The 27,551-nt window shown below is 42.9% G+C and overlaps 1 protein-coding gene across 1 annotated transcript; it reads left to right on the top strand.

The window, feature by feature from the left end:
* The first annotated feature begins 98 nt into the window (after positions 1–98).
* On the top strand, positions 99–23,744 carry GOT2 (glutamic-oxaloacetic transaminase 2). The gene is given in 10 exon segments (NM_174806.2): positions 99–213; positions 10,689–10,845; positions 12,942–13,070; positions 15,385–15,444; positions 15,977–16,138; positions 16,516–16,620; positions 17,732–17,882; positions 18,121–18,286; positions 21,597–21,747; positions 22,600–23,744. Coding segments are annotated over 10 exon segments (1,293 nt in total). The 5' UTR covers positions 99–124; the 3' UTR covers positions 22,723–23,744.
* Positions 23,745–27,551: the final 3,807 nt, after the last annotated feature.

Here is a 27,551-nt window from a genome sequence, read left to right as displayed (position 1 = left end):
CCGCTCTAGCCTCTGCCGGGAAGTCGCTGCCCTTACCTTCAGCAGGACCTCGCGCCTCTGGGTCCGCGCCCGCTGGCATCTCCGCTCAGTCCTCCAGCTACCCACTGCCTGCCTGCCGCCCACCATGGCCCTGCTGCACTCTGGCCGCTTCCTGTCCGGAGTCGCCGCGGCTTTCCACCCAGGCCTCGCTGCCGCGGCTTCTGCCAGAGCCAGGTAAGCAGGGGGAAAAGGAGCTGAGGCCACAGGCCTGCCCAGCCGAGCTGCCGGCGCCCCAGGACATCTAACCCGCCTTGTAGGCACACGCGGGCACCCTCACACACCAGCTTTCTCCGCTCCCCTCTCGGATTCACAGGGGGCTGATGATTGAGCGTCCACATCTCACAATGACCCTTTGGGTCCTACATCCCACCGCTCCCATGTCCCTGGGACTGTTGGAGAGCATGCCAACGTGTTCCCCTGGGTTAGGAAGTATGTCCCTCTACAGCACCCGGACTCCATTAGGGGTTGGGGGCGGGGGTGGGATCTCAGTTTCGGCTCAGTTGGGGGTGGGAGCGAGGGGAGAGCACCCGGGCTGCGGCGCAGAGGAGGCCTCGCGCGGATTGGCTGCGGCGCCGGCTCTGCCTCGCGCCTATTGGCTGCGGGGCCTGGGAGCGTGTGCCCTTGACCGGCAGCTCTGGGGCAGGTGGCGGGGCTCACCCGTAGAAGTCTCCCTGGGCCGCGGCAGGCTTGGGCGGACTGCAGCTGACGGCCGTCTGTGCGTCGGGGCAAGGAAGCTCAAGGAAGGAAGATTCTTGGGCTCTGGCTTTCGGGCCCGGCTTTCCTCTCTCATTCTGTGGCCTTGGCTCCCGGCATCCTCCCGCCAGTCGTCTCCTGAGTCACCAGTGACCCCTCCCCCAGCCCTTTAGCCCTTGGATCTAAGAGTCCGGGTTGAGTGACCCCCCCCCTCCCGCCTTTTATCCCTCAGGAGGTCTGGCCGTAGGAAAGTTGCCTTTCTTCCCCTCCCGCTCGCTCTGCTTTTTGATCTAGTGTTTCTTCATCCCAGTTTCACAGAGCCAGGCACTAGACCTGTGCTAGATAGATACTGCAGTGAACAAACAAGCCCGAGGGAGGCGTCGGTGCCACTCAAAAATTCCAAATTTGTCATTTCAAACTGTGTGATGTGTTGCAGAGAAAAGGTTGCAGCGCATGAAACGAGTCAGTAATCCCTTCCTAGTGGAGAGACCTAAGCCAGGCTGTTTAATTCACTCAAGAAGCCGATTTGGGACAGTGTCCTTAATAACTCCCTAATCAGGAACCGAGTCTCCAAAACCACCGCAATCAGATATTAACTCTAAAGAGCGAAGCCTTGACCTCTCGGACGTGTCTTGGCCTTTTCGTTTAAATGCATACAGGAAGCCTCTAAGCCGGCGGGACACTTTGTTCTTTCCAAACCCTGTCCAGGTTTGCCCAGGCTTTCCCGTTCTTCTCTCCCTGATTTGATTCCTTCTTGGCCCACTGTCAAGCTGTGCTCTTTAAGGCCGCCTATCTAGTGGGCCAGAGTTAGGGAGGGCTTATCATTTATGCAGCAAATTTGGAGAACAGAAAGTAGTGCCTAAAATTATAGCCAAGTGACAGTCTGTTTCACCATTGTAAATCTTCTTGTTCTCTGGATTTGACTGGGTGCCCTCAGCTCTACTTACAAAGTGATTGGTGAAAATCCCCGTGGCTCTGACCTTTTAGTCATTCTTTCACTTTGACAGCCTGATTCTTTTGTGTCTTTTCCCCATTAGAATGTGAATTCCATGAGAGCAGAGACTATACCTACTACGTTCCGTCTCAGCATTTAGAACGTTGGCTGGCATGCCTTTCAAATGAAATATTTTAACTTTAAACTTTGCTTTTTAACTTAATGCAACAGAGACAAATACAACATTTTCACATTGTATCTTAGTTCAAAATCTAAACATAGGGGAACCAGAGTGGTGCAAAATGTGTACCAAAAAAGTCTTAAAGTATGTGAGCACCTGCAGTTGAGATGTTCAGGTTTAACACTGATGCATGATTGACTGATAGAAACAGGTGCCAGGCCTGGCTATGACTGTTAACTGTTCAGACAGCAAGAAAGTAAGAACCTCCTTTCCTGCCACTGTGGATGTGATCTTTACCTAAAGCCAAATGGTAAAATTGGAAAACATTTATAAAAAATAAACTCAACTGGTTGAAGTTTCTTTTCTTTTTCTTTTTTTTTTTTTTAACAGCTCGTTCTAATACAGTGAAACCTTGGCAGTTGGTATTCTGAAGAACTGGGTATTTATCCTATGAAATACTTTATTTTCATACTTGAGTCATTTAAATGAACTAAGTTCAAGTGTTTCATATAGCTGCATTTTTTATACAGAAAGCACTAAACATTTAACCTTTCCTTATTGTGCTGTAAAAACACAGTAACATGAATTGAGACAGAGTCACAGGACAGTGAAGAAAGGAAAATATGCTAATGTATTTTATAGATAATCTGTTGTTATTTAATTCTGATTATTTAATTTGTAGTGAAATAACTGAAAGAGTATCAGGAGACCCTTTAAAAGGCCGTGTACAGTAGTGGTACAGTAACCAGTAAGAAGATCACAGTTGTAGTATCGTCTTTGCTGTTTTTAGTTCTATGATCATAAGCAAGTTAATTAACTTCTCTTATTTTAAATTAAGAATCTGAGGGAAAGCATTTTTAAAACTATGAAGCACTAGATAGGCCTGCAGAAAGTTTTGCAGAGTTTTTGAGTTGGAGGTGTTTATCTGCATACTTTGCACCTGACATCTTTTGGTTGGCTGGTCAGTATTGCTCAATGGCTGAAGTTTTGCACTTTTGTCCAAAGTGCATAGATAAGAGTGCTTTGTAGGCCACAAGTTATCAGCATCAATTTTGTCCCTGGAGCACTCTTGGTTCCCACTAGTACTCTCTTAAAAACAGAGTTCTTGCAGTGTAGGTATAATCTTTACCCTTTTAAGCAATAGAATAATAAAGAGCATAAAGGACTCAAACATCCTTACTGATGTAGAACTAAATCAAATGAAATATCCCTGCTCCTTTATTTAGATTAAGATTTAATATTTTGAAATTCTTTTAGAATTCTTAAAAGATAGCACTCTCAGTGACTTCTCTGCCAGAAGACTCAAGGCTGTGATTTCTGAAGAAATTTCTCTACTAGATAAGCTTTTTAAAGAACTTGACAAATAATTGCTTTTCATACGCTTTAATAAGAAGGGTGCCTTCTCCTTGTGGTTTAGGAGCAGTGCTCTGTCATTGTTGATGGAAGGCCTTGGAAATAGAACTGTGTTTTTAAAAGTGAAAATTGCTTACTAAAAGTTCTATGTCCTTAGGTATTCAGGGTGTTCCTTGCACTCATCATTTAATGATAGTGATATAGATGGGCAGATGGCTACATGTTTTCAGGGTCTGAATCATGGGTAGGATATAATGAAAGCTTTCGCCAGGCACAGTTCAGAAATTGCTTCGGGGTATCTGTTTCTTACTATTGCTTAGGTACTGAAACAACCTAGCAGCCTAGAACAATGAGAAAGAATGAGAAGGAATTTGACTCCTGGCAGGAGCGCTAGTAAGGAGGAAAATTGATGATATCTCCCAAGACTCCAGAAAAAAACTGAGTAGTAATCATTGAAAAGCAAGAAAGGCCTGCATTTGGTCATAAAGTTATAACTTACGCTCCTTGAATTTTTTTATATACTTGCCTCATCAGTCTCTGTACTACTGGCAAGATGGTTTAAAAAAATATATAGTAGTAATTACTTAGTAGCAGTGATACCAGCTAACATCAAGCACTCACTGTGTACCAGACCCTATTTTTGAGTGTTTCACATTTAATAACTCCTTTCATCCTTATAACAACCCTCTGAGATAGGTACTGTTGTGCCCCCACTTTACAAGTAAGCAAAGTTGAGGCTTAGAGAAGTTAATTGATTTGCCAGTGCTCACACAGCTGGTAGGTGACTGAGCATTGGAATCCATGCTGTTTGCCCAGTCCTAACATTGCCCAGGGCAAGCTGTTAAAAGAAGTAAAAGCCTGGGAAATCTGAAAATGGAATAATCCACCCTTTGACAAGAGAGAATTAGCTGTACACACCAATTACTGCTCCAGAGACTGAGACAGTTTTCACCTTGTCAGGAGAGCTAAAATTTACCTCTACGGCCGTGTCTGAACAGCTATCCCGTGTGCCTTGTGGAGGAAAGAGGTATATTAGTGCTGACTGGCCTCAAGTTCAACAAGAGAACGATTGTTGGGAAAGAAATTTTAATGAAATAATAATAATTCATCAGGCTTTCAGTGTGGATAGTGTGCTGTGCTGTGCTGTGCTGAAACATTTGATTAGTTAGGATTGGATAAATGATTACTAGAAAAAGGTGGGCTGTTTCACCTAAGTCATTGGGAACCTTGCTTCCCTAGCTTCCAGTTTCTACTGCAACACCCTAGGCTCTTTCTTACCCCTAGCCTCTGCTTAGACTGTCTTTTTCCTCCTTTCATCTGTAGCAGTTAGCTCTCAGGTCACCCTCTCCTGGAAGCCTTCCTAAGCCTGTACTTCACTCCCCTTCCCAGGCTATCAGGCCCTTTCCTCAGGGCCCCCATGAATAATAATCTATGCCCTGAGCCTGTCTTCATCACTGTACATTGTCCCCCTCACCTCCACCCCCCAGCCTACATTGTCTGTAACTCCCTACTGGTCACTCCACTGGGCTAATCTGGTGGTGAGGGATTGTGTTTTTATACCCAGCTCTTAGCACACAACAGGTTCTCAGCAATTGATTTAGAGATCATACTTTGTTTTCTATAATATGAAACTATAAAATAAAACCCTTTCTGTTCATTATCCCTGAAGGAAAATCTAGAATAATCTTTTTCTCAGAACAGTAATTTACCATGAGGTAAAACCTCAGTTTTATCCACTAATGCATCCATGCTGCCAGGAGTTTTATTGGGGGGAAAAAAAGATAGTGCTTTTCAGGGGTCAATCACAAAGATAGTTTTTGGTAAAAGATAGCCTGAAATTTTTATGTTTTCTGTAGCTATGATTCAATTTGGGGAAGGTCAAGTGAAAGTGTTGTTAGATGTTATTAATATTTGGTCCCTTGATTAAGATGAATGAAGGATTGTGAGTGCCAGAAAAGTGATCATTGCTTACCTATATGATCAAAACAACAACAAAATAATATAAACATATAACATGATTGTAAAGAACCTGGCTCTTTCAAATGTGCAGAACATCAAATTTAAAAAAAAACAACTTTGAGTTGGAAAATAGAAAGGAAAAAAAAAACTCATTGTACCTTAAATTCTTTTGTTCACCAAATTGCTAGCCAAAACTAAGATTAATCTACTAAATTTGTTCTAATTTATCCTTAAATAATCAAAGACTTAAGAGTCAACATAAAGCATAGAGAAGTATTCTGCGTTCTAAAACACAGAATCTCTAACATCTAGACAGATTACACGAAAGGTAAAAAGTAACCTTTCATATTGTTGGTAAAATCACCAAGAATGATTGAGCAAAAACCTTATTAAAATGGCAACATATTCCGTAGCTTCTTTTCAGACCCAGTTATTATAAATCAAAACAAAATTCACTTTCTAAGGTTTGTCATGTAACACCACTTGTGGCGTCTCAGTTCACTGACAAGGGATTGAACCAGGCCACGGCAATAAAAGCCCAGAATCCTACCCGTGAGGTTACCATAGAACTCAACTCCCCTAAAGTGTGTCTTACTTGTTCTTTCACAAACTGACACTTTAGGATAGTCTCTCAGTTTCATTTCTGATAGAGTAAATCTTGGTAGGCCTATGCCGTATAAATAAAGGCTCAAAGGCTCTTTTGGATCCTCAGTAAATTTTGGGAGAATAAAGGGATACAAAGACCAAAATGTTTGAGAGCAACTGCCCACTGCAGTACTCTTGCCTGGAAAATCCCATGGGTGGAGGAGCCTGGTAGGCTGCAGTCCGTGGGGTCACTGAGGGTCAGACACGACTGAGCGACTTCACTTTCACTTTCATGCATTGGAGAAGGAAATGGCAACCCATTCCAGTGTTCTTGCCTGGAGAATCCCAGGGACGGGGGAGCCTGGTGGGCTGCCGTCTATGGGGCCGCACAGAGTCAGACACGACTGAAGCGACTTAGCAGCAGTAGCAGCTTTAGGACAACACTTTTTTCCCTTGAAAAACAAAAACTTACACATTTATTTCTGTGTCACTGTTGATCATAGTATAGTCTCAACCACTCAATAATTATAATCTTAACCAAAGTAACTTACATTTCACAGATAAAACAGGGGAGAGAGTTTATGTCAGTCCTACACAAGCATTTAATTAGGCTTAGTAATCAGCATTTCAGTATTTTGTCATACTTAGAAGTTATCTCTGTATCAATGATTAATTACTCTGTTAACTCATTATAATATGAATCCAAGATTTTAAGTTATTCAAAGATCTGAGAAATTGTCTTCGAGTATTCCGAAATTTACAGTTCTCCCAAAAATTCTCTCCAAAACCCATAACCCTAGTCTAATCATGAGAAGAACATCAGACAAATTCCAAAAGAGGGGCATCCTACAGAGTATCCCTAACCAGTCCCCACAGGCAGTCAACATCATCAGAATAAGGTATGTCTGATACTGTCGCAGGCAAGAAGAGCCTAGGGAGACATGACAACTAAGTGTAATGTGGTGTCCTGGAACAGATATAGAACACTGGGTAAAAACTAAAAAGTCTGAATAAATTGTAGACTTAATGTAGCAACCATTGGTTCTTTCATTGTAACAAGTGTACAATACTAATATAAAATGTTAAGAGGAAACTGTTGTGGGGTGGGTGTACAGGAGTTCTGTACTATCTATTCCATTTTCTCTAAATATAAACTGTTCTAAAAAATAAAGTCTGTTAATAAAAAGTAAAAGTATATTTTTACTGAGAACCTCCCTGGTGGTCCAGTGGTTAAGACTCCCTGCTCCCAAAGCAATGGCAGTGGCACCCCACTCCAGTACTCTTGCCTGGAAAATCCCATGGACAGAGGAGCCTGGTAGGCTGCAGTCCGGGTAGGCTGCAGTCCATGGGGTTGCTAAGAGTCAGACGCAGCTGAACAACTTCACTTTCAGTTTTCCCTTTCATGCATTGGAGAAGGAAATGGCAACCCACTCCAGTGTTCTGCCTGAAGAATCCCAGGGACGGGGAGCGTGGTGGGCTGCCGTCTGTGGGGTCGCACAGAGGCAGACATGACTGAAGCGACTTAGCAGCAGCAGCAGCAGCTCCCAAAGCAGAGTCCTGGGTTCGACCCCTGGTCAGGGAACTAGAGCCCACATGCCAAAATGAAGATCAAAGATCCCACGTGCCACTGCAGAGTCCCAGTGCAGCCAAATAAGTACAATTTTAAAAATATATTAAAAAATATACTATTACTGTTAAAATTTTAAATTTGTCAAAATAAGAATTGGTTGAACACAAATTTACATTTTCCATAATTTTGGGTGTTTAGGAGTGCTGTTGGGCTTCCTGGGTGACTCAGTGTAAAGAATTCACCTGCCATTGCAGGAGACGTAAGAGATGCGGCTTTTTTCTTTTTCTTTTTTTTAATTGAGGGATAATTGCTTTACAGATTGTGTGGTTTTCTGTCATACATCAACAAGAATCAGCCATTTATTTTCAGGGCAGCAATGGAGAAATGGACATGGAGAACAAACCTATGGACAAAGTGGGAGGAGAGGAGGGAGAAGGGGAGATGTATGGAGAGAGTAACACAGAAATTTACAATACCATGTGTAAAACAGATAGTGGGCATTTGCTGTATGACCCAGGGTACTCAAACAGGGGCTCTGCGACAGGCTGAAGGGTGGGGTGGGGAGGGAGATGCAGCTCTGATCCCTGGGTTTGGAAAGATCCCCTGGAGAAGAAAATGGCAACCTACTCCAGTATTCTTGCCTGGAGAATCCCATGGACAGAGGAGCCTGGTGGGCTACAGTCCATGCGGGATCACAAAGAGTTGGACACAACGGAGCATGCACCCGTAGGAGTGTTGTTAGTTTCTTTTATCAAGTGAACTAGTGTAAATTTAGAAAAAACAAACCCACATAGAATAAAACGTATGCTTGTATTATATTAACATGAATAAATAAAATATTTAGCTGGGTTTTTTAATCAAATTTAGTCTTATTTATCAAGGATTTAATTTATATGAACTTGAATTTCTAAAATGTTTCTGAGCTGTTTAAGAAAAATTGAGTCTAGCACATTTTAAGCATTAAAAATTCAGTTTCTGTAACAATTAGAACAGAGCACCTTTACTTTGAGGTTTTTATAATCTATTTTATCAAAGATAGAGTAATCTAATCAGTGTTTTCCATCTCTCGCCAGAGATGGAAAACATTTAACATTCAGACACTCAGAGATATAACAAACAAAAAAAAAAGACTTTCTGAATTATACATGGAGACCTTATATCTCTTAAGATCTGTAACTTCGGACTTCCCTGGTGGTCCGGTGGGGACACGGGTTTGATCCTTGCTCTGGGAACTAAGATCCTGCATGCCAAAAAGAAAAAACTATAACTTCAGTTACAGGTGAGGAGTAAAAACACACAATCTCAAGTCTTATTTTAAAAAAAGAAAAGGTGCAGGGAACTTCCCTGGTGGTCCAGTGGATAAGAATCCACCTGCTAATGCAGGGAACACAGGCTTGATCCCTGGTCTGAGAGGATTCTGCATGCCCCACAAAGCAGCTGGGCCCATGCAGCACAACTACTGAGCCCGCGTTCAAGAGCCCACACACTGCAACTACTGAGTCCAGGAGCTGCAACTATTAAAGCCCAAGTGCCCAGAGCCTGTGCTCTGCAACTAGAGAAAGCCCACACACAGCAACAAAGACTCGGCACAACCAAAATAAACATGCAGGGACTTACCTGGTGGTCAGTGGCTAGGACTCCACACTCTCAATGCAGAGGGGCTGGGTTCGATCCCAGATCTGGGAACTAGATCCCACGTGCCTCAACTAAAGATCCTACATGCCACAACAAAGATCGAAGATCCCATGTGCCACAGCTACAACCTGGTGCAGCCAAATAAGTAAACAAATAAATAAAGATGCAAAACGACAGCAAACCAGAGTATCTGTCATCTCGCCCAATGGAGAATAGAGCTCTACTATCCATTTCCAGAAATCACTAATGGTCAAAGCATAATACCACATTCACAGTCTGTGTTGCTGACAACTGACCATAAAGGAACCAGAACCCCCAAATTAGTAGGGAGTGGGGAACAAGCTAGAGAAAGCTATTTAGGTGCGTTTCCCTTTTGGGATTCACTCTGGGAGTGCACTTCCCCAGCAAGGCAGTTCATCTGACCCCACCAGGTAAATCCACTGGGCAATGGTGGATGACCCCAAACACTGAAAGGATATGGTTTTTCTTTTAATTCTTATTTTTATACAACTTTTCAAAGGTTACTTTTCATTTGCAGTTATAACAAAATATTGTCTATATTCCCTGTGTTGTACAATACATGCTTGAGCCTATCTTAATACCCAGTAGCTTGCACCCCCACTCCCCCTGCACCCCTGTATTGCCCCTGCACACTCTCCACTGGTGACCACTAGTTTGTTTTCTGTATTTGTGGGTCTGCTTCTTTTTTGATAGGTTCACTAGCTTTGTTGTATTTTTTAGATTCCACATGTAAGTGATATACCGTATTTGCCTTTCTCTGTCTGACTTAATTTCACTTAGCATAATGCCCTCCCAAGTCAATCCACATTGCCGCAAATGGCAAGATTTCATTTAAAGGATATTTTTTAAGGTAAAATCATGACTGATACAAATATAAAATGCTGAACATTGTTAAACATTTTAACTCAATAAATAATAAGGAAATCAGTGCAGTGTTACAACCGGCTCTAAATACCTGGCAGTTCTTTGTCATCTCCACCACTACTGCCCCGACCTGGTTCAAGCCTTCATCTCTTTCTCTTGCTGGGTAAGGAACCAGATTTTTCAGTGATCCTTCTGCATTTCCTCTCCCTCTCTGCATTCAGTGACCATCTTGTGACCAGACAAGCTATAAAAATCTATTCACATCACTGTTCTTACCTGATGACCATCTGCCCTCCAAAAAAAAACTTAAATGATTCTGTATAGTTTCACTGCATCCAAAGTAGAGCCCAGCAATCTGTATGTTAGCAGGCTCTCCAAATGATGCCCTCAACAAGTTGGTAAACAGGCTAAAATGCAACCCCCTTGGTTGGGTGTGTTACATAACAGCTTTACATTGGCCTTGCTTCCTTCTCTTGTCTCGTCATTTACCACTCAGCTTCTTCCTGCCAAATTACTTGTGATATCTTTTGCCTGGGAATTCAAGTCAGGTTTGGACTGCCTTGAAAGCATGTACATCCACCCTGTCCTCCCCAGGATGATTCAGGTGTCCCTGCCTTTTGCCTCTCAAAGCATTTGTATTGATATTACTGGCCTTCTCCACTCTTCAGCAACTGCTGTGACATCTTAGGCATTGTATTATATTGGTGTCTGTGGCTATACTGTATAGCATAGTATAGCAGAAATAGTAGAAGAAATAGTAGACATTTCTTGAAATGGATTTTTGGCAGGTCCAAGTTGTCTCTGGCCATGGAAGTCTAGGTACTGTGACTGATATCTTATTTTTCCTATTTCAGCTCCTGGTGGGCTCATGTGGAGATGGGGCCCCCAGATCCCATCCTGGGAGTAACAGAAGCCTTTAAGAGAGACACCAACAGCAAAAAGATGAACCTGGGAGTTGGTGCCTACCGGGATGATAATGGAAAGCCTTACGTGCTTCCAAGTGTCCGGAAGGTAAGCTTGCTAGACATCTGTTTGATGGGGATAAATAACTGAAGGGCCCTCCTGAAGACAGACTCCTGGATTGGGGAGACCTGGGTTCTCGTTCTGATACTCACTACCTGAATCACATGTGTTATCTGGGGTAGTCTCCTTAGCTGTAAAAGTGAGAGGTTGGGACTATATGATCTTTTCCAAGATTGAACTTCTGTGATTATCTGTAAAACAGGCAGAGTGTAATGATGTTTGAGATGGTTGAATGGCATCACCGACTTGATAGACACGAATTTAAGCAAGCTCCAGGAGTTGGTAATGGACAGGGGGGAAGACTGGCGTGCTGTAGTCCATGGGGTCACAAAGAGTCTGACAGGACTGAGTGACTGAACTGAACTGACTATAATGATTAATCCTAAGGATGCACAAAAGGACCAAGAATTTAAACATTGTCTCTTGGTGATAGGAATAGCCCGTTATAGATGAGGGTTACCATTGTTATTTTCCATTTTTCCCATTTTGATTGCCTTAATAAGACACAACTACCTAGGTATGCTCTGTCCTTTCATCCTGTTGAACTATTAAATAATTTTATTTTGTTATATTTTTATTAGTAGTCTTTTTACTGGTTATCACAACTCTAAATAATGTAACTAATTTCCTTCTAACAACTTTTTAAAAGAAAGTACTTCCTTTCCATCTGCACCTCCTCTGATGAAATATCAATGTGCTGCTGTGTTTCTTCCAAACATGGGGTAGTGATGTGTTGTTGCTACAAAGCAGAACTAGGCATCCTGAGTGGCAGTTACAGAAGCATAATTTTGGGTGACAGTAAAGAACCGCATTTGAGCTTCAGTAGGCTGGCTCAGGCCCTTGTGAGCCACTGCAGTAACAGAGCAGGGGCTGAAGGAACCACCGAAAGAAGAAATTTCTGAGTGTGTAGGAGTACAGATTAGGTGTCATCTCTCTAGGAAAAAAAGGACTTAAGAAATAGCTGTGATGAGAAGACTCAGAAAAACTGCTGGCTCCTGGGTCTCAGGTCGTGCAGGGATTACTTTTGTTCTCAGTAAGTCAGTTTAAAGTATTTGGCGTGAGGCTTCCCTGGTGGTCCAGTGGGTGAGAACCTGCCTGCTAGTGCAGGGGTCAGGGGTTCAGTCTCTGGTCAAGAAGATCCCACATGCCTTGGCACAACTAAGCTCATGTGCCACCACTCCTGAGCCCATGCTCTAGAGCCCATGCTCCAGAACAAGAGACACCACTGCAGTGAGAAGCCTGTGTGCCACAACTAGAAAAAGCCCATGCACAGCAGTGAAGACCCAGTGAAATCAAAAATTAATTAATTAAATTTTTTAAAAGACCTGGAATAAAAAGGAGAAGAAAGAAAGATTATCTGCCTGAACAAATTTTTTAAAAATAAAATTTAATTTAAAAAATTAAGTATTTAGCATGTGTTAACTATTGACAGAAGCTGAAACACTACCACATACTTCTGTATATTACCTCCTAACTCTTTACCTGAGTCATATGAGGGGTAGAAACAGCTGTTGAGCAAACTGAAATTCAAGGAGGTTAATAAATCACCCAGAGTCACACAGCTAGTAAGGGTCAGCCAGGCCTCTGACTCCAAAGCATGAAGATACGTGACTATAACTGTCAGCCTTGAGACTCCATGGACTATTGCCTGCTAGGCTCCTCTGTCCATGGGGATTCTCCAGGCAAGAATACTGAAATGGGTTGCCATGCCCTCCTCCAGGCGATCTTCCCAACCCAGGGGTCTCCCACATTGCAGAAAGATTCTTTACCATCTGAGCCACCAGGGAAGCCCTCTTAGATTGGCATATACCTTAAAATACTCCCCCTTTATGTATTCAGATTTGATTTGCTCTTGTGCATCCCGAGACTGCCATTTTTTGTTAAACCAAGAGATATCATATACCTACCCATTCACATAAAACCTAACTTTAAAAAATAATAAAATATGATTAAAAAATATAAAATTTCTGTGCTATTTATAAAATATATTCTAGTTACCCTTCTTCTTGGACAGTATCTCCAAACTTTTTAAAAGAGGCTTTACTTCCAAAATTTAACTTAGAAAACATTTTTTCCTTATCTAGGCGGAGGCCCAGATTGCTGCAAAAAATTTGGATAAAGAATACCTGCCCATTGCGGGGCTGGCTGAATTTTGTAAGGCATCTGCAGAACTAGCCCTGGGTGAGAACAATGAAGTGTTGAAAAGTGGCCGGGTAAGTAGCACAGACTCTGGCATCATACAGGGTCTGTTTTTAAATTTAACAGATTAAAGAAATCTGAAATAATTTAAACAAGAAAAGATGTATCACTTTGTGTGTGATGGCTGTTTGGAGGTGGCTACACTATGACTAATGTCTCTTCCTTTAGATAGTAAATTGGCACTCATTTAATAAAAGATTTCCTATAATACTAATTCCCAAAATGGAGTAGGAATATGAAAATGTTGTGATCTGACCAAAGATTTGCCACTGCTTTTGCTGTTAGTCTGTGTGAGCTTTTGCTCGTTTTACACTGAATGGCTTTTAAGAGTGCCAAACTGTGCCGAGTTTTAAGGCCTGAAGTTAGCGCTCTGACCCTCTGTTCCCACGCTTCAGCTTAGGTACAGGAAACAGGCGGAAAACAAGCCACAGGGGACTGCTGGGGCCAAGACAAGTCTGGCAGTCCTCTGCTGCCTCCTCACAGCCAGCTTGCATGTAGAAAGAGAGCAGACCATGCTTACTTGTGAATGTCTCCCTCCTCTCAGGGCAGAGAGCATCGCTATAGCCTTGAGAGGATGCACAAGAGACTCCTAGATGTCTCCCCCCTCCAGTTCCCTGGGGGGGCCCTCTTTCTAGGAAAGAAAGAGGTTTTTACAAACAGATTCTTGTATGCACCCACAGAGAAAGCATAAGCCACTTCATGCACGAGGGATACAGCCGGCCAGCCTGACAGGTGGGCTTATGTGCATTACAGTTTACTTGCCTTTGAAGCAAATATATTTGTTAAATAGATAGATTTGTGTGCTTAAATATTTACTTTTCTGGGTAAGTCTGGGGGAAAACACACACAGTAGCAAAGCTAAACTAACACATCTCCCTTCCCTATTCCCCAGGCCAGAATAAATGGTTTATATAAGACTGGTCTAAGTCAGTACATCAGTTCATTAACTCCAAGAGAAGCATACACCCTCAACCGCAGGGTCATGTACTATTGATCGTAAGTCATGGACAAAATATGGTCTGATGGCTGTCTGTCAACCAACCACCTGTTGAAGTAAAGTGAAGTCGCTCAGTCGTGTGTGACTCTTCGTGACCCCATAGACTATAGCCTACCAGGCTCCTCCGTCCATGGAATTTTCCAGACAAGAGTACTGGAGTGGGTTGCCATTTCTTTCTCCAGGGGATCTTCCCAAACCAGAAATTGAACCCAGGTCTCCCACATTGCAGGCAGACGCTTTACGGTCTGAGCCACCAGGCAAGATCCAACCACCTGTTTACCAGTCACTAAAATGTCTATATTTTTCTGTAATTTTTGCTTAGTCTGTGTTCCTTGAGTGAATTACAGCTAAGTATAAGACTGGCCTATCTTAAAATAACAGTTTAAATAAAATAACATCAGTTTCTCTTTTATAAATTGCCATGCCTCTGTCAGTCTTATTATCAGATCTACAGTTAGGTTTTTATTTCTATCATGCCGAAGTTTGCATAGGCAAATTTTGTTTACGAAAGAGTACATTAGCAGGGGTTCCCACCATTTAATGCACTGCCTCCCAGTCCAGAAAATAGACTTAGGTTTTGTAGAGCGTAGTACTTTGTGGTGCCTTCAAGCAAACAAACAAAAAAACCCTAACTGTAGTTTCTTCCTCATCCCCTAAAGTTGACCAATTTGAAGATTTACTGAGGCCGTTTCCCTGTTACCCAAAAGATATTTTCAGATTATGAAAACTCATAGGCTATGATTCATGTAATAATGTTATTCTAACATACTTGTTGACTTTTTAAGATGACTTGCTTTTTCATGTTCAGAGAGTCATTCGATTTCATCTAAGTCTAGATTCTATATATAAATCAGTCCTTTTTCATATCTGATTGAGGTGGGAGTTGTGTCCTGAGAATTTCTGCTACAACACAGTATGACTGACAATTTTCAGGCCAGGCAATAAGGAATTGGCGTCCACATCAGCAAAGGCGCTGGAAAGTGGAGAGCCAGCTCTTTTGAGAACGTGTAAGAAGAGTCTTGCCTGGAGAATCCCAGGGATCGGGGAGCCTGGTGGGCTGCTGTCTATGGGGTCACACAGAGTCGGACACAACTGAAGCGACCCAGCAGCAGCAGCAAGGAGAGTCTATCTGTCACTTAGAAAATGGAATGAAAACAATAGTGCTATTCTCTTGTTTCCAAATCTTCCCTTGGAAGGGTGTCCTCAGCTTCTGAAGAAGGAGGGGCACTGACTGTACAGTGCCTCTCTGTGGGCCTGAGCTCAGGTTGGGTAAGTCATGGGCCCATAGAGAGACTGCTGCACGTCACTGACCACTCACCTCTCTCCTTCAGTATGTCACCGTGCAGACCATTTCTGGAACCGGGGCCTTAAGGATCGGAGCCAGTTTTCTGGTGAGTCTGGAAACTCCTTCATGAAAGAGCAGTAAGACGGTCTGTAAATTAGGGATGATGGGGTTCCCAACTCCATATGTGTTTGACTTCTGACCTGGAAATAGATTTTCTCTTTCCACAAGGCTGGAAGATTTCCTGTTTTCTGATAAATGAAGTTTGAGGAGGGGAGGAATGGAAGTACTTAGAAGAAACAATTATTAGAAGAGTTATTATGAAGTACAACTTACTGAGCACGTACTGTAACTAGGAACTTTTATATTTTAACATGTTTTATCTTCTGAGGGAGACTTAGTTAATGCCATTTTACAGAGGAAGAAAGTGAGCCCAGACAAATCCTTGGCGACACAGCCCAGTATAATTGTCGGAGCCTGAACCAACCCAGGAAGTCTCACTGCTGAGTCACCACTGTCTCTCAATCATAGAGAGAAGCTGACTTTCAGTAGAGAAAAACCTCCTCTCAGTAAAATATACTTTTTTTTTTTTTGGCCTCTCCTTTCTTCATTTTTCCATTCACTTTCATTCAATCTTTTAGCAAAGATTTTTTAAGTTCAGCCGGGATGTCTTCCTGCCCAAACCAACCTGGGGGAATCATACACCCATCTTCAGGGATGCTGGCATGCAGCTCCAGAGTTATCGGTACTATGACCCCAAGACGTGCGGCTTTGACTTCACAGGCGCTATTGAGGACATTTCAGTAAGTGTGGCTCTCAGGGCAGGAGGGGGAGGGAATAAGGAATTAACCTCCTTGTGGAGGTTTGAAGTCTCCCTACTTGAGTCCAATATCCAACTTAAAATACTGGGATGAGGGACTTCCTGGTGGTCCAGGGACTTCCTGGTTGCCCAGTGGTTAAGCCTCTCCATTCACTGCAAGATGTTACGGATTTGATCCCTGGTCGGGGAACTAAGATCCTTCATGCCATGTGGAGTGGCCAGAAAAACAAAACCAAGATGAGCTAATTCCCAGACCTCATGTTATCTTCGTTACTTATCAAATAATGGTGACCCTGTGCATTTCGGGTAAATGATCTCCTGTAAAGCTGCAGAGTAATCTCTTGGTCCTTGTTTTTTTAGAAAATACCAGCGCAGAGTGTCATTCTCCTGCACGCCTGTGCCCACAACCCCACGGGAGTGGACCCTCGTCCTGAGCAGTGGAAGGAGATGGCGACAGTGGTGAAGGTGAGGGGGTGAACTGACCGGTGACAGTTCTGCATTTAGGAACTAGCCTTGGATGCTTCACTTGGCAGAGTCTTAGCAGTGAGAATTAACCTCAAGGCTGCATGAGATTTCCACTCATTGTGTAGTCACCAGAAAAGAATTCCTCATTTGCATAATTAGCAGTTCTGTAATTCATGATACACTAGGAGTTTGAAAATAACCTTTTGTTCCTCAGCCAAGATGTATGGGATTCTGCTAAAACTTGTCTCTGGCTAGTCTGCACAGTTGGCATCGTCAGCCCCATGACGTCTGCTGCTGGTGCCTCCACTTGCCCTGGCCAGTGGTTACGTGGTCACCCTTTCATCCACTGTTGCACATCCCCTCCTGTCTGCCACTCTTCTCAGCACTGCCGTTAATTATTCACAGTGAGTCTCATTCTTCTACGAGAGAAGGCACTCGTCAAAGTTCCCAAGGAGGGAGATACCTATTGCCTCACATCCCCATTCTCATTCCTTTTGGTTTCCCCTTTCTTTCGATTCTGTCAAACCTAAGCTACGAACAGAATGAGACAGAGGAACAGCATTCAGAGAGCACTTTCAAGATGAAATGGTTATAATGAGGCCTGGAATAAGATGGCCTGCCGGAGTCACATTAGCCCCAGGAAAGGCTGAAGTTAGTCCTATGTTGACTGGACCAAAATAATTACCCAGACCGCTGTGGGCCTTAGACGAGCTTCCTGTTTGGACTTCCCTGGCAATCCAGTGGTTAAGACTCTGCTCTTCCAATGCAGGGGGCACGGGTTCAATTTCTGGTCAGGGAACTAAGATCCTACATGCTGCACAGGTGGGCCAAAAAACAAGGAAGCAGTTTTCCTGTTTGACCACGCAGCATTCTATCCAGATTGGATTATCTTTTCTTAATGTCTTCTTGAAGGCCTGTATCCACCAACATAAAAAATATATATATGTTAATACCTTAATTCTAGGAAAGTTAAACATCTCCAAACTGACACCTGGGGACAAAACTGTTGAATCTGAGCAAGGCAGGCATGGTCCCGATAAGCACAGGTAATCATCTGGGGCGTCTTGGGAAGGACTCCTAAAGCTTTGGCCATGTTTTCTTTCCTTCCCAGAAAAACAATCTCTTTGCATTCTTTGACATGGCCTACCAAGGCTTTGCCAGTGGCGATGGTAACAAGGATGCCTGGGCTGTGCGCCACTTCATCGAACAGGGCATTAATGTTTGTCTCTGCCAGTCCTATGCCAAGAACATGGGCTTATACGGTAAGCTAAAGGACTGAGGGTGATGTGTGTTCTGTTGAGATTGAAGAAGTGCTGGGAGAGGGGGCCGCAAAAGTGTAGAGTCGAGGGGGGAGGGATTGCACATGAAGATGTGTTTACAACAAAGAGTTATTTTTGCAGTGCTTCTAATGGAAACATATAAGACATAGCAAATTTAATCATGATTGCCTTTATCATTTTCAATCAGAGAACCAGAAGACGATCCATGTTGTCTTTTCAGGTGAGCGTGTGGGAGCCTTCACTGTGGTCTGCAAAGATGCCGAGGAAGCCAAAAGAGTTGAGTCCCAGTTGAAGATCCTGATCCGTCCCATGTATTCCAACCCCCCTATCAATGGGGCCCGGATTGCCTCCACTATTCTCACCAGCCCGGATTTGCGGAAACAATGGTAAAGGCGATTTGCACCTCCCCAGCCATCTGCCTTTCCCACCACTGATCCTTCAAAGCTCCCTTATACTTGGCTTATAGGGACATGCAGTTATCACTCAGCTTCCACAGGTGGAAGGGGAAGGAGAGAGGAGTATGCATTTTGTCAGCACTTTTGAACAAATAAATTGGTTTTCCCCTGTAAGAGACAGGCCTAATTCAGAAACAGCAGTTCTCTGTAGTCCATTATCTCCATGTTGAGTAAAACCTGCCTTCTCCTAAACTGAAGTGTCTTATGTAGGAAAACTTTCTTCCGAATGTTATATCTTTTGTTTTTATCCTAATAATAGCAAGCATCGAATTGGTATTTCTGCATGTTTTATATTATCTATACTATCTGAATCTCTTGGCACCTGTGCTCTAAATTAGTGTTATTCAGAAAAAAAAGACTTTTTTAATCACAATCCACATAAAACTTATATCTTACATCATCACCTATGTATGTATGAATATATAACTGAAACTATATACATATATATACTATATACGTGTGTGTATTCACACACACACACACACAGCTTTCAAAACTCAGGATTTGGTCTTCCTGAGCTATACTCCAATTTTTTTTTAAATGCCAGTTGCCCCCAACTGTATTGAGTTTATGACCGACTAATGGGTCATGGCCACAGTTTAGAAAACATTGCTGTAGATCAGGGGTTGGCAAACTATGTTCTACAGATCAAATCTAGGCTGCCGCAATTCTAATAAATAACATTTTATTGGCACACAGCCCTACCCTCTTCTTGATGAATTTGTATGGATGTTCTCATATCACAACAGCAGAGTTCAATAGTTGTGACAGAGGGTTATACAGCCCACAGAACCTAATATATTTATGGTCTAGCCTTTTAGAGAAAGCTTACCAAACCTTGCTCTATATAATTCAGAGTCTTGGAAGATGTGATTTGTTATGTAAGAGTTTATCCTGTATAGCTGATTAGCTGAGAGGTAGATCCCTAAGCAGCTAATGGGATAGAAGAACTAAGTCTGTAAGAAACTTCATCCTCAGCTCACCTGGACATCATGTGAGAACTATTTTTTCTACCTTAAATTAATCCTGTGAACACTGAGGGTAAATAGAGTCTGGTTCAGGATATTTCAGATATATGCTAGGCTTACTAAAAAATCAACTACTTTTTAAATTAGAATTTTATTTTTTTCCTTTACAAAATTATTGTGTGATTACATTTCAGAAAATTTGGGCAAGTCACTATAACCCAGATTTTGTTTTTCCCTTTGCCTGTTATTATTCCTATTGTAACATTAATAATATGTCTATATATTTATTATATGTGTGTATATATTAGATATATATGTGTAGGGTTGGTTTGTTTTTGTCACAAAGAATTATAACCTTTTTCCTTAATTTTTAAGTGGTTTTTAAAAAAGATTTCCATGGTCCTTAATGGTTATCAAGATGTTTATTTTCTTTTAACGTGTGCATTTCAATATTCATTTTGAAGTCTGTAGTGATTGGAGAAGGAAATGGCAACCCACTCCAGTGTTCTTGCCTGGAGAATCCCAAGGATGGGGGAGCCTGGTGGGCTGCCGTCTCTGGAGTTGCACAGAGTCGGACACGACTGAAGTGACTTAGCAGTAGCAGCAGTAGCAGTGTACAAAGATGACAGAGATACTGTGCTAGGTGACTAAGATGTCTGTCCCTTTGGGGAGTTTATAATCTAGTGAGAGAGATAACATGTATAGCATTGATACAAGACAGATAGGATAAATGCTGAGTAAAGGAAGAGCTATTGATTAGTGGGAAATGAGGAAGGATATGATGCAGACAGCATCATTTGACTGTGCCTTGAGGAGAGAGGGAGCTCTTTTCCGAAGGGAGGCGAAAGGAAACTTGGAGGGAGAGATGTGCATGAGGATCAGCACAGGCGCAGGATGTGCTTTGAACGTGGCAAGTGAGTTTTGTGGCAGAAACACTGAGTGTAAGGAGGATGGAAAGGGCAGCGAAGCTGGGAAGGAGCAGATCAGGAAGTACTCTGATATTGTAAGAAGCCAGATCTTCATTCTGTGGACAACAAGGATCATGGATGTGACCCTTGGAAGCAGTGGTTGCTGAGGTGGCCCTGCATCTAGCCATTTTGTGTACTCAGTAGTGCCTTTAGGGCCCAGGCTCAAAGTGAGTGGAACTGGATGAATAGGACTACAGGAAATTTAAAATCAAATGCCATCCTTAGTGGGGCCAGGGGTTCCAGCTCCAGCCAATAATCGCACTGCCAATGCAATGCTGCCAGCTTCTTGTTTTTTAAGAGAGGCTGCAAATCTACATCTTTATGTGCAAGTGCCAAATTTAGGAATCTTTAACTGGGTCAGATAAGTCACGACTAAGACTCTTATTTGACCTTTGGTTGGTAACCTGTAACCTCTGTTCTAACTCTGCATGACACTATCATAGAGAGATGGTTTGGAAAAGTGAACCCATGAGAACAAGGAGGTAAATTCTTCACAGTCATCTAGCTGGTAGGAGCCCACAAGAATTGCCCAGAGCTCCACAGGAATGGAAAAAAAGGGTAGATCCTGAGGAAGGGGGAGACTGTGTCTTGAATCCAGAGGACTGCTTTCTTTGCTCCCCCAGATGGAATTAGCCCTCTCTTCCAAAGGCTGTCTTAACGCAGCACCTATTGGTTCATGGCTTGTCCTGCTTTGTTCCATAGTGGGTTGTTTACAGGTGTGCCCCGGCCGCGGGTGGCGAGCCTTTAAAGGCAAGGGCCAGGTCTCAGCCCTGCCCTTCTCCTCAGCACTTAGACATGGCTGGGCACATGGCCATTTCACAGCACACTGTCTGAACTGTGAAGGTGGCAATGTTTCCTCCATCCATGTTAAAGAATAAGGTAATATTTTACTGTTTAATTTGAAGGTTTTGCCCCTGCATAAAAGATGGAGAGCCTTAGCCCTCGTAAGTTTTAGAATGATTTATTCATTCTTCTTTTGTTTTTTTAATTTGAAAATCTAATTGGCTTTATTAAATAATTCATAAATTGGGCAGTATCCATCTGGTAAGTAGAAAGGCACTCTGTTCATTTTCCTTAATAACTCCATTATGTCAACTATTTTAGTTGCCTGATCATAGTGTTTCTGATATAAAGCAGAAAGCTATCAAATAGCTTTCTTCCCAGACAAGGATTTGGTCAAGAACAGAGAATTGAGGCACCCTTGGGGAGTACTCAAGGGAGGTATTAATAAAAGCACTGAGAGCTGGCTTATCTGTCAGGGCTTGGCCAGAACTGAGCTACATCTTGGGGGATTTTTTTTTACAGGTTGCACGAAGTGAAGGGCATGGCCGACCGCATCATCAGCATGCGGACACAGCTGGTGTCCAACCTCAAGAAGGAGGGCTCCTCCCACAACTGGCAGCACATCATTGACCAGATCGGCATGTTTTGTTACACAGGCCTAAAGCCTGAACAGGTGGGTAGACTCCCGTTCCTCTCCCACTGACTAACTGATCAGTCCTTGCAAACCAGAATTCCTCAGGTCACCTGTGTATTTAGGATTACTCTGCTGCTGCTGCTGCTAAGTCACGTCAGTCGTGTCCGACTCTGTGCGACCCCATAGACGGCAGCCCACCAGGCTCCCCCATCCCTGGGATTCTCCAGGCAAGAACTCTGGAGTGGGTTGCCATTTCCTTCTCCAATGCAGGAAAGTGAAAAGTGAAAGTGAAGTCGCTTAGTCGTGTCCGACTTTTAGTGACCCCCATGGACTGCAGCCTACCAGGCTCCTGCATCCATGGGATTTTCCAGGCAAGAGTACTGGAGTGCGGTGCCATTGCCTTCTCCGAGGATTACTCTAGGAAGAAGCATTCATTTCATCTTATTCTTTGTTAGTCATTTATCTTTTGTTAGTACTTTACCTATCTGTTTACTCTGTGAGGTTATAAACTTCTGAAGAACAGAGCTTGCCTTGGTCATTTTTATGACCAGCACTGTTTCTCAAAAGATTCCAGAACAAGCAAGAGCCTGAATATTGATAGGAGAAGTAGCTATTCCATAGCTAGATTCTGGATCCATTTTTCTAGAAATGCTGAATCTAAGATTTTTTTCACCTTTCCCTACCTCAGAATTCAACATCCTACTTTAAGATAGCTATTTATTCTTCTTTTGTTTTAAGCTAACACACCAAACTCTAGGAATGGGTTTAAATGAGAAAACAGAGCTTCTGTTATTTTTTTTCTGTTCTAAACATTGGCTAGTTGTGCTGTGCCAGGGCTGGGGAGACCACCCCCCTCAACCAGGAAGCACCCACACACTCTCCTCTCTGCAGGTGGAGCGGCTGACCAAGGAGTTCTCCATCTACATGACAAAGGATGGCCGCATCTCTGTGGCAGGGGTCACCTCAGGCAACGTGGCATACCTTGCTCACGCCATTCACCAGGTCACCAAGTAATTCCCCTGGTCAGCAGGAACAGAGACAACCTTCCTGTCTTCAGCCTCTGCTGTTATGAAATCCACATGGAGGAAGAGGGAGGGTGGATGGTGGTAAGCGGATCTTTTTTTTCCAACCACAGTACTTTAAAACTCAGCGATTGAATGTGTTTCTCAGAAAAGAACGTGCAGTGAAATAGGGCGGAGGCACCTGTGACTGGTGTCGGGAACTTTGTGGCTGTAAACCAAACTCATCCTTTATTTCCAGTTTTTCCACCAGAGTTTACATGTACGAGAAAGCCCAAAAAAAAAAAAAAAAACAAACCCTGTCAGTCACACCATTTCAATATTTCAGAAGCTTTAAGTGAAATACCTTTTGGTGTCACGGGTTTCTCTGTAGAACCAGCCTGAAAACAGCACCTGTTAGAGGCTTTATGAAAAGATGAAGTTCTAACATTAGCAGTCAGCCTCATGTTTGTCCTCCCGTGACTGAGCAACTTGTCAACAAACTGTATTATGGAAATCATGATTTACAGCGAGTCTGCTACCACTGTAGTGGGAGAAAATAAAAGATGCTCTTTCCCATCTTATTTAGGGAAAAGAGAAAGAAGGCTTTTCTTTCCAGTACCTGCAGGATTTTAATGTTCCTCTTTTCTCCCTAATCACTGCTGTTCCTTTCCTCGGGCCCAGAGATCTGTAACTAGCCCAGATATTCGTCCTGTCCTACTTCCTGAGTGACCATCAATCCCATCCCATAGGATTTATTTATTTGAAGAACGAAGAACATTATTTACTGCTCATCCCAATACCCTCGCTTTTCTTGGCAAAGAATAGCAGAGAGTAGGTAAACCGCTTTATTTTGGCATCCTCTTCAACGTGGGGACGTTGCCTCTGCCCAGCTGGCCCTCGTCCCTTTGTGCAGTGTGGTTGTGCAGTCAGTCATCTCATCAGGAGTCAGGCCGTGCAGGGTAGAACCGGGAAAGAGGATACTCTGGGCTTCAGTTTTAACCCTTGTGTGCTGCCAGCTGGGCTCAGGCTTCACCCTCTGGAAAGAAAACCACCATTTGCTCTAATCATGTAGACTTGTTGCAGCCTGGTTTCTCTGTTACAATAAAGTTACTGTAGACCCAACCTGTCTACCATGTTATCTTTTTTCCTTAATGGGATGAAAAGGTATGAGTGGGTATATATCCCCGGAATCTAGAATTGTGTCCAGGTGACCATAAGCCAAGAGATGTTTTAGCTGTTTCGAATGTAAACTAAAGCCACATCCTAGGTGTCATTCCTTATATCCAGTCCAATAATGTTGAAAATGTGGGTATAATCGTTTGGACCTTGGGGGAACAAGTAAGTGGAGTACCTCAAAATCCTCTGGATATAGGCAGTGATGAGATGACGGGGAAGTGGCAACTTCAGATGTCTACAGGATTCAAGTAGGTAATGTAAATAAATAGTACATGTAAAGTAAAAAAGTAATGTGAACTTGACGTGAAATGCTTATTGGTGACCAGCCAACGTCCTCAGAGTGAGACATAGAGAAGTAATTGACAGGTACTGTGAAAACAAAAACCCAGGGTTGCAGGTCTTCATTTTTTCAAATAAAATGGAAATCCTGATTTTTTTTTTTTAAGGAGGTCTATTGATGCTTAAAAGCTGGCAACTAATTCTTTTTTTTTAATGACTTATAAGCAAGATGCAAACTAGATCACCAGCCTCTACCATAAAGTCACGTACTCCATCAGCAAACATCCCAAGGTTTTCCTGTCACCTTATACTTCATGCCAGGAGCCATTCACAACAGGACAGCTCTGGACGGACAGGCAGTGGAGCAGGGGTCAGGCCCAGAGCCCATCCACAGAGTTTTGATTATAGTTAGGAGGGGAAAACGGGCTCACCTTGGTCCTTCCCCCTTGCATCTCCTCACTCTCTGAGAGACACAGTGCATAATGGGCTCATTCCCACTTCTTGGCTCTGCGTGTTCCTGTTGCTAATGGATATCCCCAGGTGATGAAGGGTCAAGTGAATGGACTGACTCACTGCATGTCTTTGGGAAGGTATCTTAAATGGGTAAACAGGCAACGGATTAGTCAGCGGCTATGTAAAGGAGCTGACTGCCTATCATAGAAGAAACTGCTTAAAGTCGCCCTGTCTGGAGCCAAAGTGGTTGAAAGTTGGCCATCAAGACCTCAGCTGGAAAAGGAACTTTACCACGCAGCCAACCTTGTTATTTTTAAACACATGCATTTCCAGCTCACCCTGGACTAAGTCCTATTCCTCACGAAAAAGTCATGCAGGGTGTGAACCTGATGTTTTTCTGACAGTTCAGTCTGTTTGCCATCAACCTTTTCCTTGCTTCCTGCTAGAGTCTAAGATGTTAATGTTCTTCCACTTGATAGAGGAGGTGGTTTGCCTGCCCAGAAAGAGAAGTCATGCCTTTGTTTCACTATAATTTAAGGCAAAATAGTTCTCAAATCTGGATTTTTAAAATATTGATTCTCTGGTCTTACCTCTGGGCATTCTGGCTCAGTATGTCTGAGGTAAGGCTTGGAATTTGTTTTTTTAATAATAATAATAAACTTTCTAGGTGATGCGGAGATACAGCTGACCCATGGGCCAGCCATTGGGTGCTATTAGACCAAACTGCCCTTCTTACCTCTAAACAACCAAAGTCCAGCTCATTCAACCAACTTGAGAATTTTGTTTTTGAGAATTTTTTCCTTACTCCTAGGCTGTTGAAATTTTTTTAATTAGTTTTTATTGGAGTATGTTGATTGGAAAAATTTTAATAGAAATTAATGGCTCATTTCTATCTAATAACTGAAAGACCAACTTTTTTTTTAAAGTCTTATAAACATGTTGGGAATAGTGTTGTAAATCACATAATTGACAAGGGATTTATATCAAGAATATATAAAGGAATCTTACAACTCAATAAAAAATAACAGGAAAAGGGGTCTGAATAGACACTTCTTCAGAGAAGACATACTAATAGCTAATAGCCACATGAAAAGATGCTAACATGAGTCATCAGGGAAATGCAACTCAAAACCACAATGAGAATCACTTCACACCCATTAGGATGGTTCTAATCAGACAATAGCAAGGGTTTTCATGGAAATAGAGAAACGAACCGTTATGGACTTCCCAGGCATCAGTGGTAAAGCATCCACTGCCAGTGCAGGAGACACGAGAGACGCTAGCTCGATCCCTGGTTTGGGAAGATCCCCTGGAGTAGGAAATAGCAGCCCACTCCATTATTCTTGCCTGGAAAGTCCCATGGACAGAGGCGCCTGGCTGACTGTAGTTCACAGAGTTGCCAAGAGTTGGACACGGAGCACACGTGCAGTTATAGTTACAGAACGTTTATACATCTGCTGGTCAGAATGTAAAATGGGGCAATTGCTGTGGAAAACAGGCTGGCAATTCCTCAAAAGGTTAGACGTTGTTTCCATTTGACCCAGCAAGTCTACTTCTGTGTATACAAAATAAATAAAACGCGCATACAAAAACATGTACCTGAATGGTCACTGTGGCATTATTCATAAGAGCCAAAAAATGGAAACCATAAATGTCCAATCAACTGACGAATGAATAAGCAAAATTTGATATAGCCATACACATACGTACATGTAATAATACTCAGCAATAAAAAGGAATAAAGTACTAAAATATGCTTCAATATGAATGAATCTTGAAAACAGTTCATGCAGGGCACAAAGTAGATTAGTGGTTGCCAGGGGCTTGGGAGAGGGAGGAATGGAGAATGGCTGCTAATGGTTGCAGGGTTTTGGGAGTGAGTGATAACAATGTTCTGATATTAGGTCTGGTTCCAAATAGGAAAAGGAGTACGTCAAGGCTGTATATTGTCACCCTGCTTATTTAACTTATATGCAGAGTACATCATGAGAAACGCTGGGCTGGAAGAAGCACAAGCTGGAATCAAGATTGCCAGGAGAAATATCAATAACCTCAGATATGCAGATGACACCACCCTTACGGAAGACAGTGAAGAGGAACTAAAAAGCCTCTTGATGAAAGTGAAAGTGGAGAGTGAAAAAGTTGGCTTAAAGCTCAACATTCAGAAAACAAAGATCATGGCATCTGGTCCCATCACTTCATGGGAAATAGATGGGGAAACAGTGGAAACAGTGTCAGACTTTATTTTTTTTGGTGGGGGGCGGGGGGGCTCCAAAATCACTGCAGATGGTGACTGCAGCCATGAAATTAAAAGACGCCTACTCCTTGGAAGAAAAATTATGACCAACCTAGATAGCATATTGAAAAGCAGAGACATTACTTTGCCAACAAAGGTCCGTCTAGACAAGCCTATGGTTTTTCCAGTGGTCATGTATGGATGTGAGAGTTGGACTGTGAAGAAGGCTGAGTGCTGAAGAATTGATGCTTTTGAACTGTGGTGTTGGAGAAGACTCTTGAGAGTCCCTTGGACTGCAAGGAGATCCAACCAGTCCATTCTGAAGGAGATCAGCCCTGGGATTTCTTTGGAAGGACTGATGCTAAAGCTGAAACTCCAGTACTTTGTCCACCTCATGCTAATAGTTGACTCATTGGAAAAGACTCTGATGCTGGGAGGGATTGGGGGCAGGAGGAGAAGGGGACGACAGAGGATGAGATGGCTGGATGGCATCACTGACTCGATGGACGTGAGTCTGAGTGAACTCCAGGAGTTGGTGATGGACAGGGAGGCCTGGCGTGCTACAGTCCATGGGATCGCAAAGAGTCAGACACGACTGAGCAACTGAACTGAACTGAACTGATATTAGGTAGTGGTAATGAGTAAAACTCTGAATACACTAAAAACCACTGTACTGGGCACTGAAAGTATGAATTCTG

Source organism: Bos taurus, chromosome 18, assembly GCF_002263795.3.
Source record: "Bos taurus isolate L1 Dominette 01449 registration number 42190680 breed Hereford chromosome 18, ARS-UCD2.0, whole genome shotgun sequence".
NCBI classification, from domain to species: domain Eukaryota; kingdom Metazoa; phylum Chordata; class Mammalia; order Artiodactyla; family Bovidae; genus Bos; species Bos taurus.
Note: the sequence above shows the minus strand (reverse complement) of the source record. Positions and strands in the feature narration are given on the sequence as shown.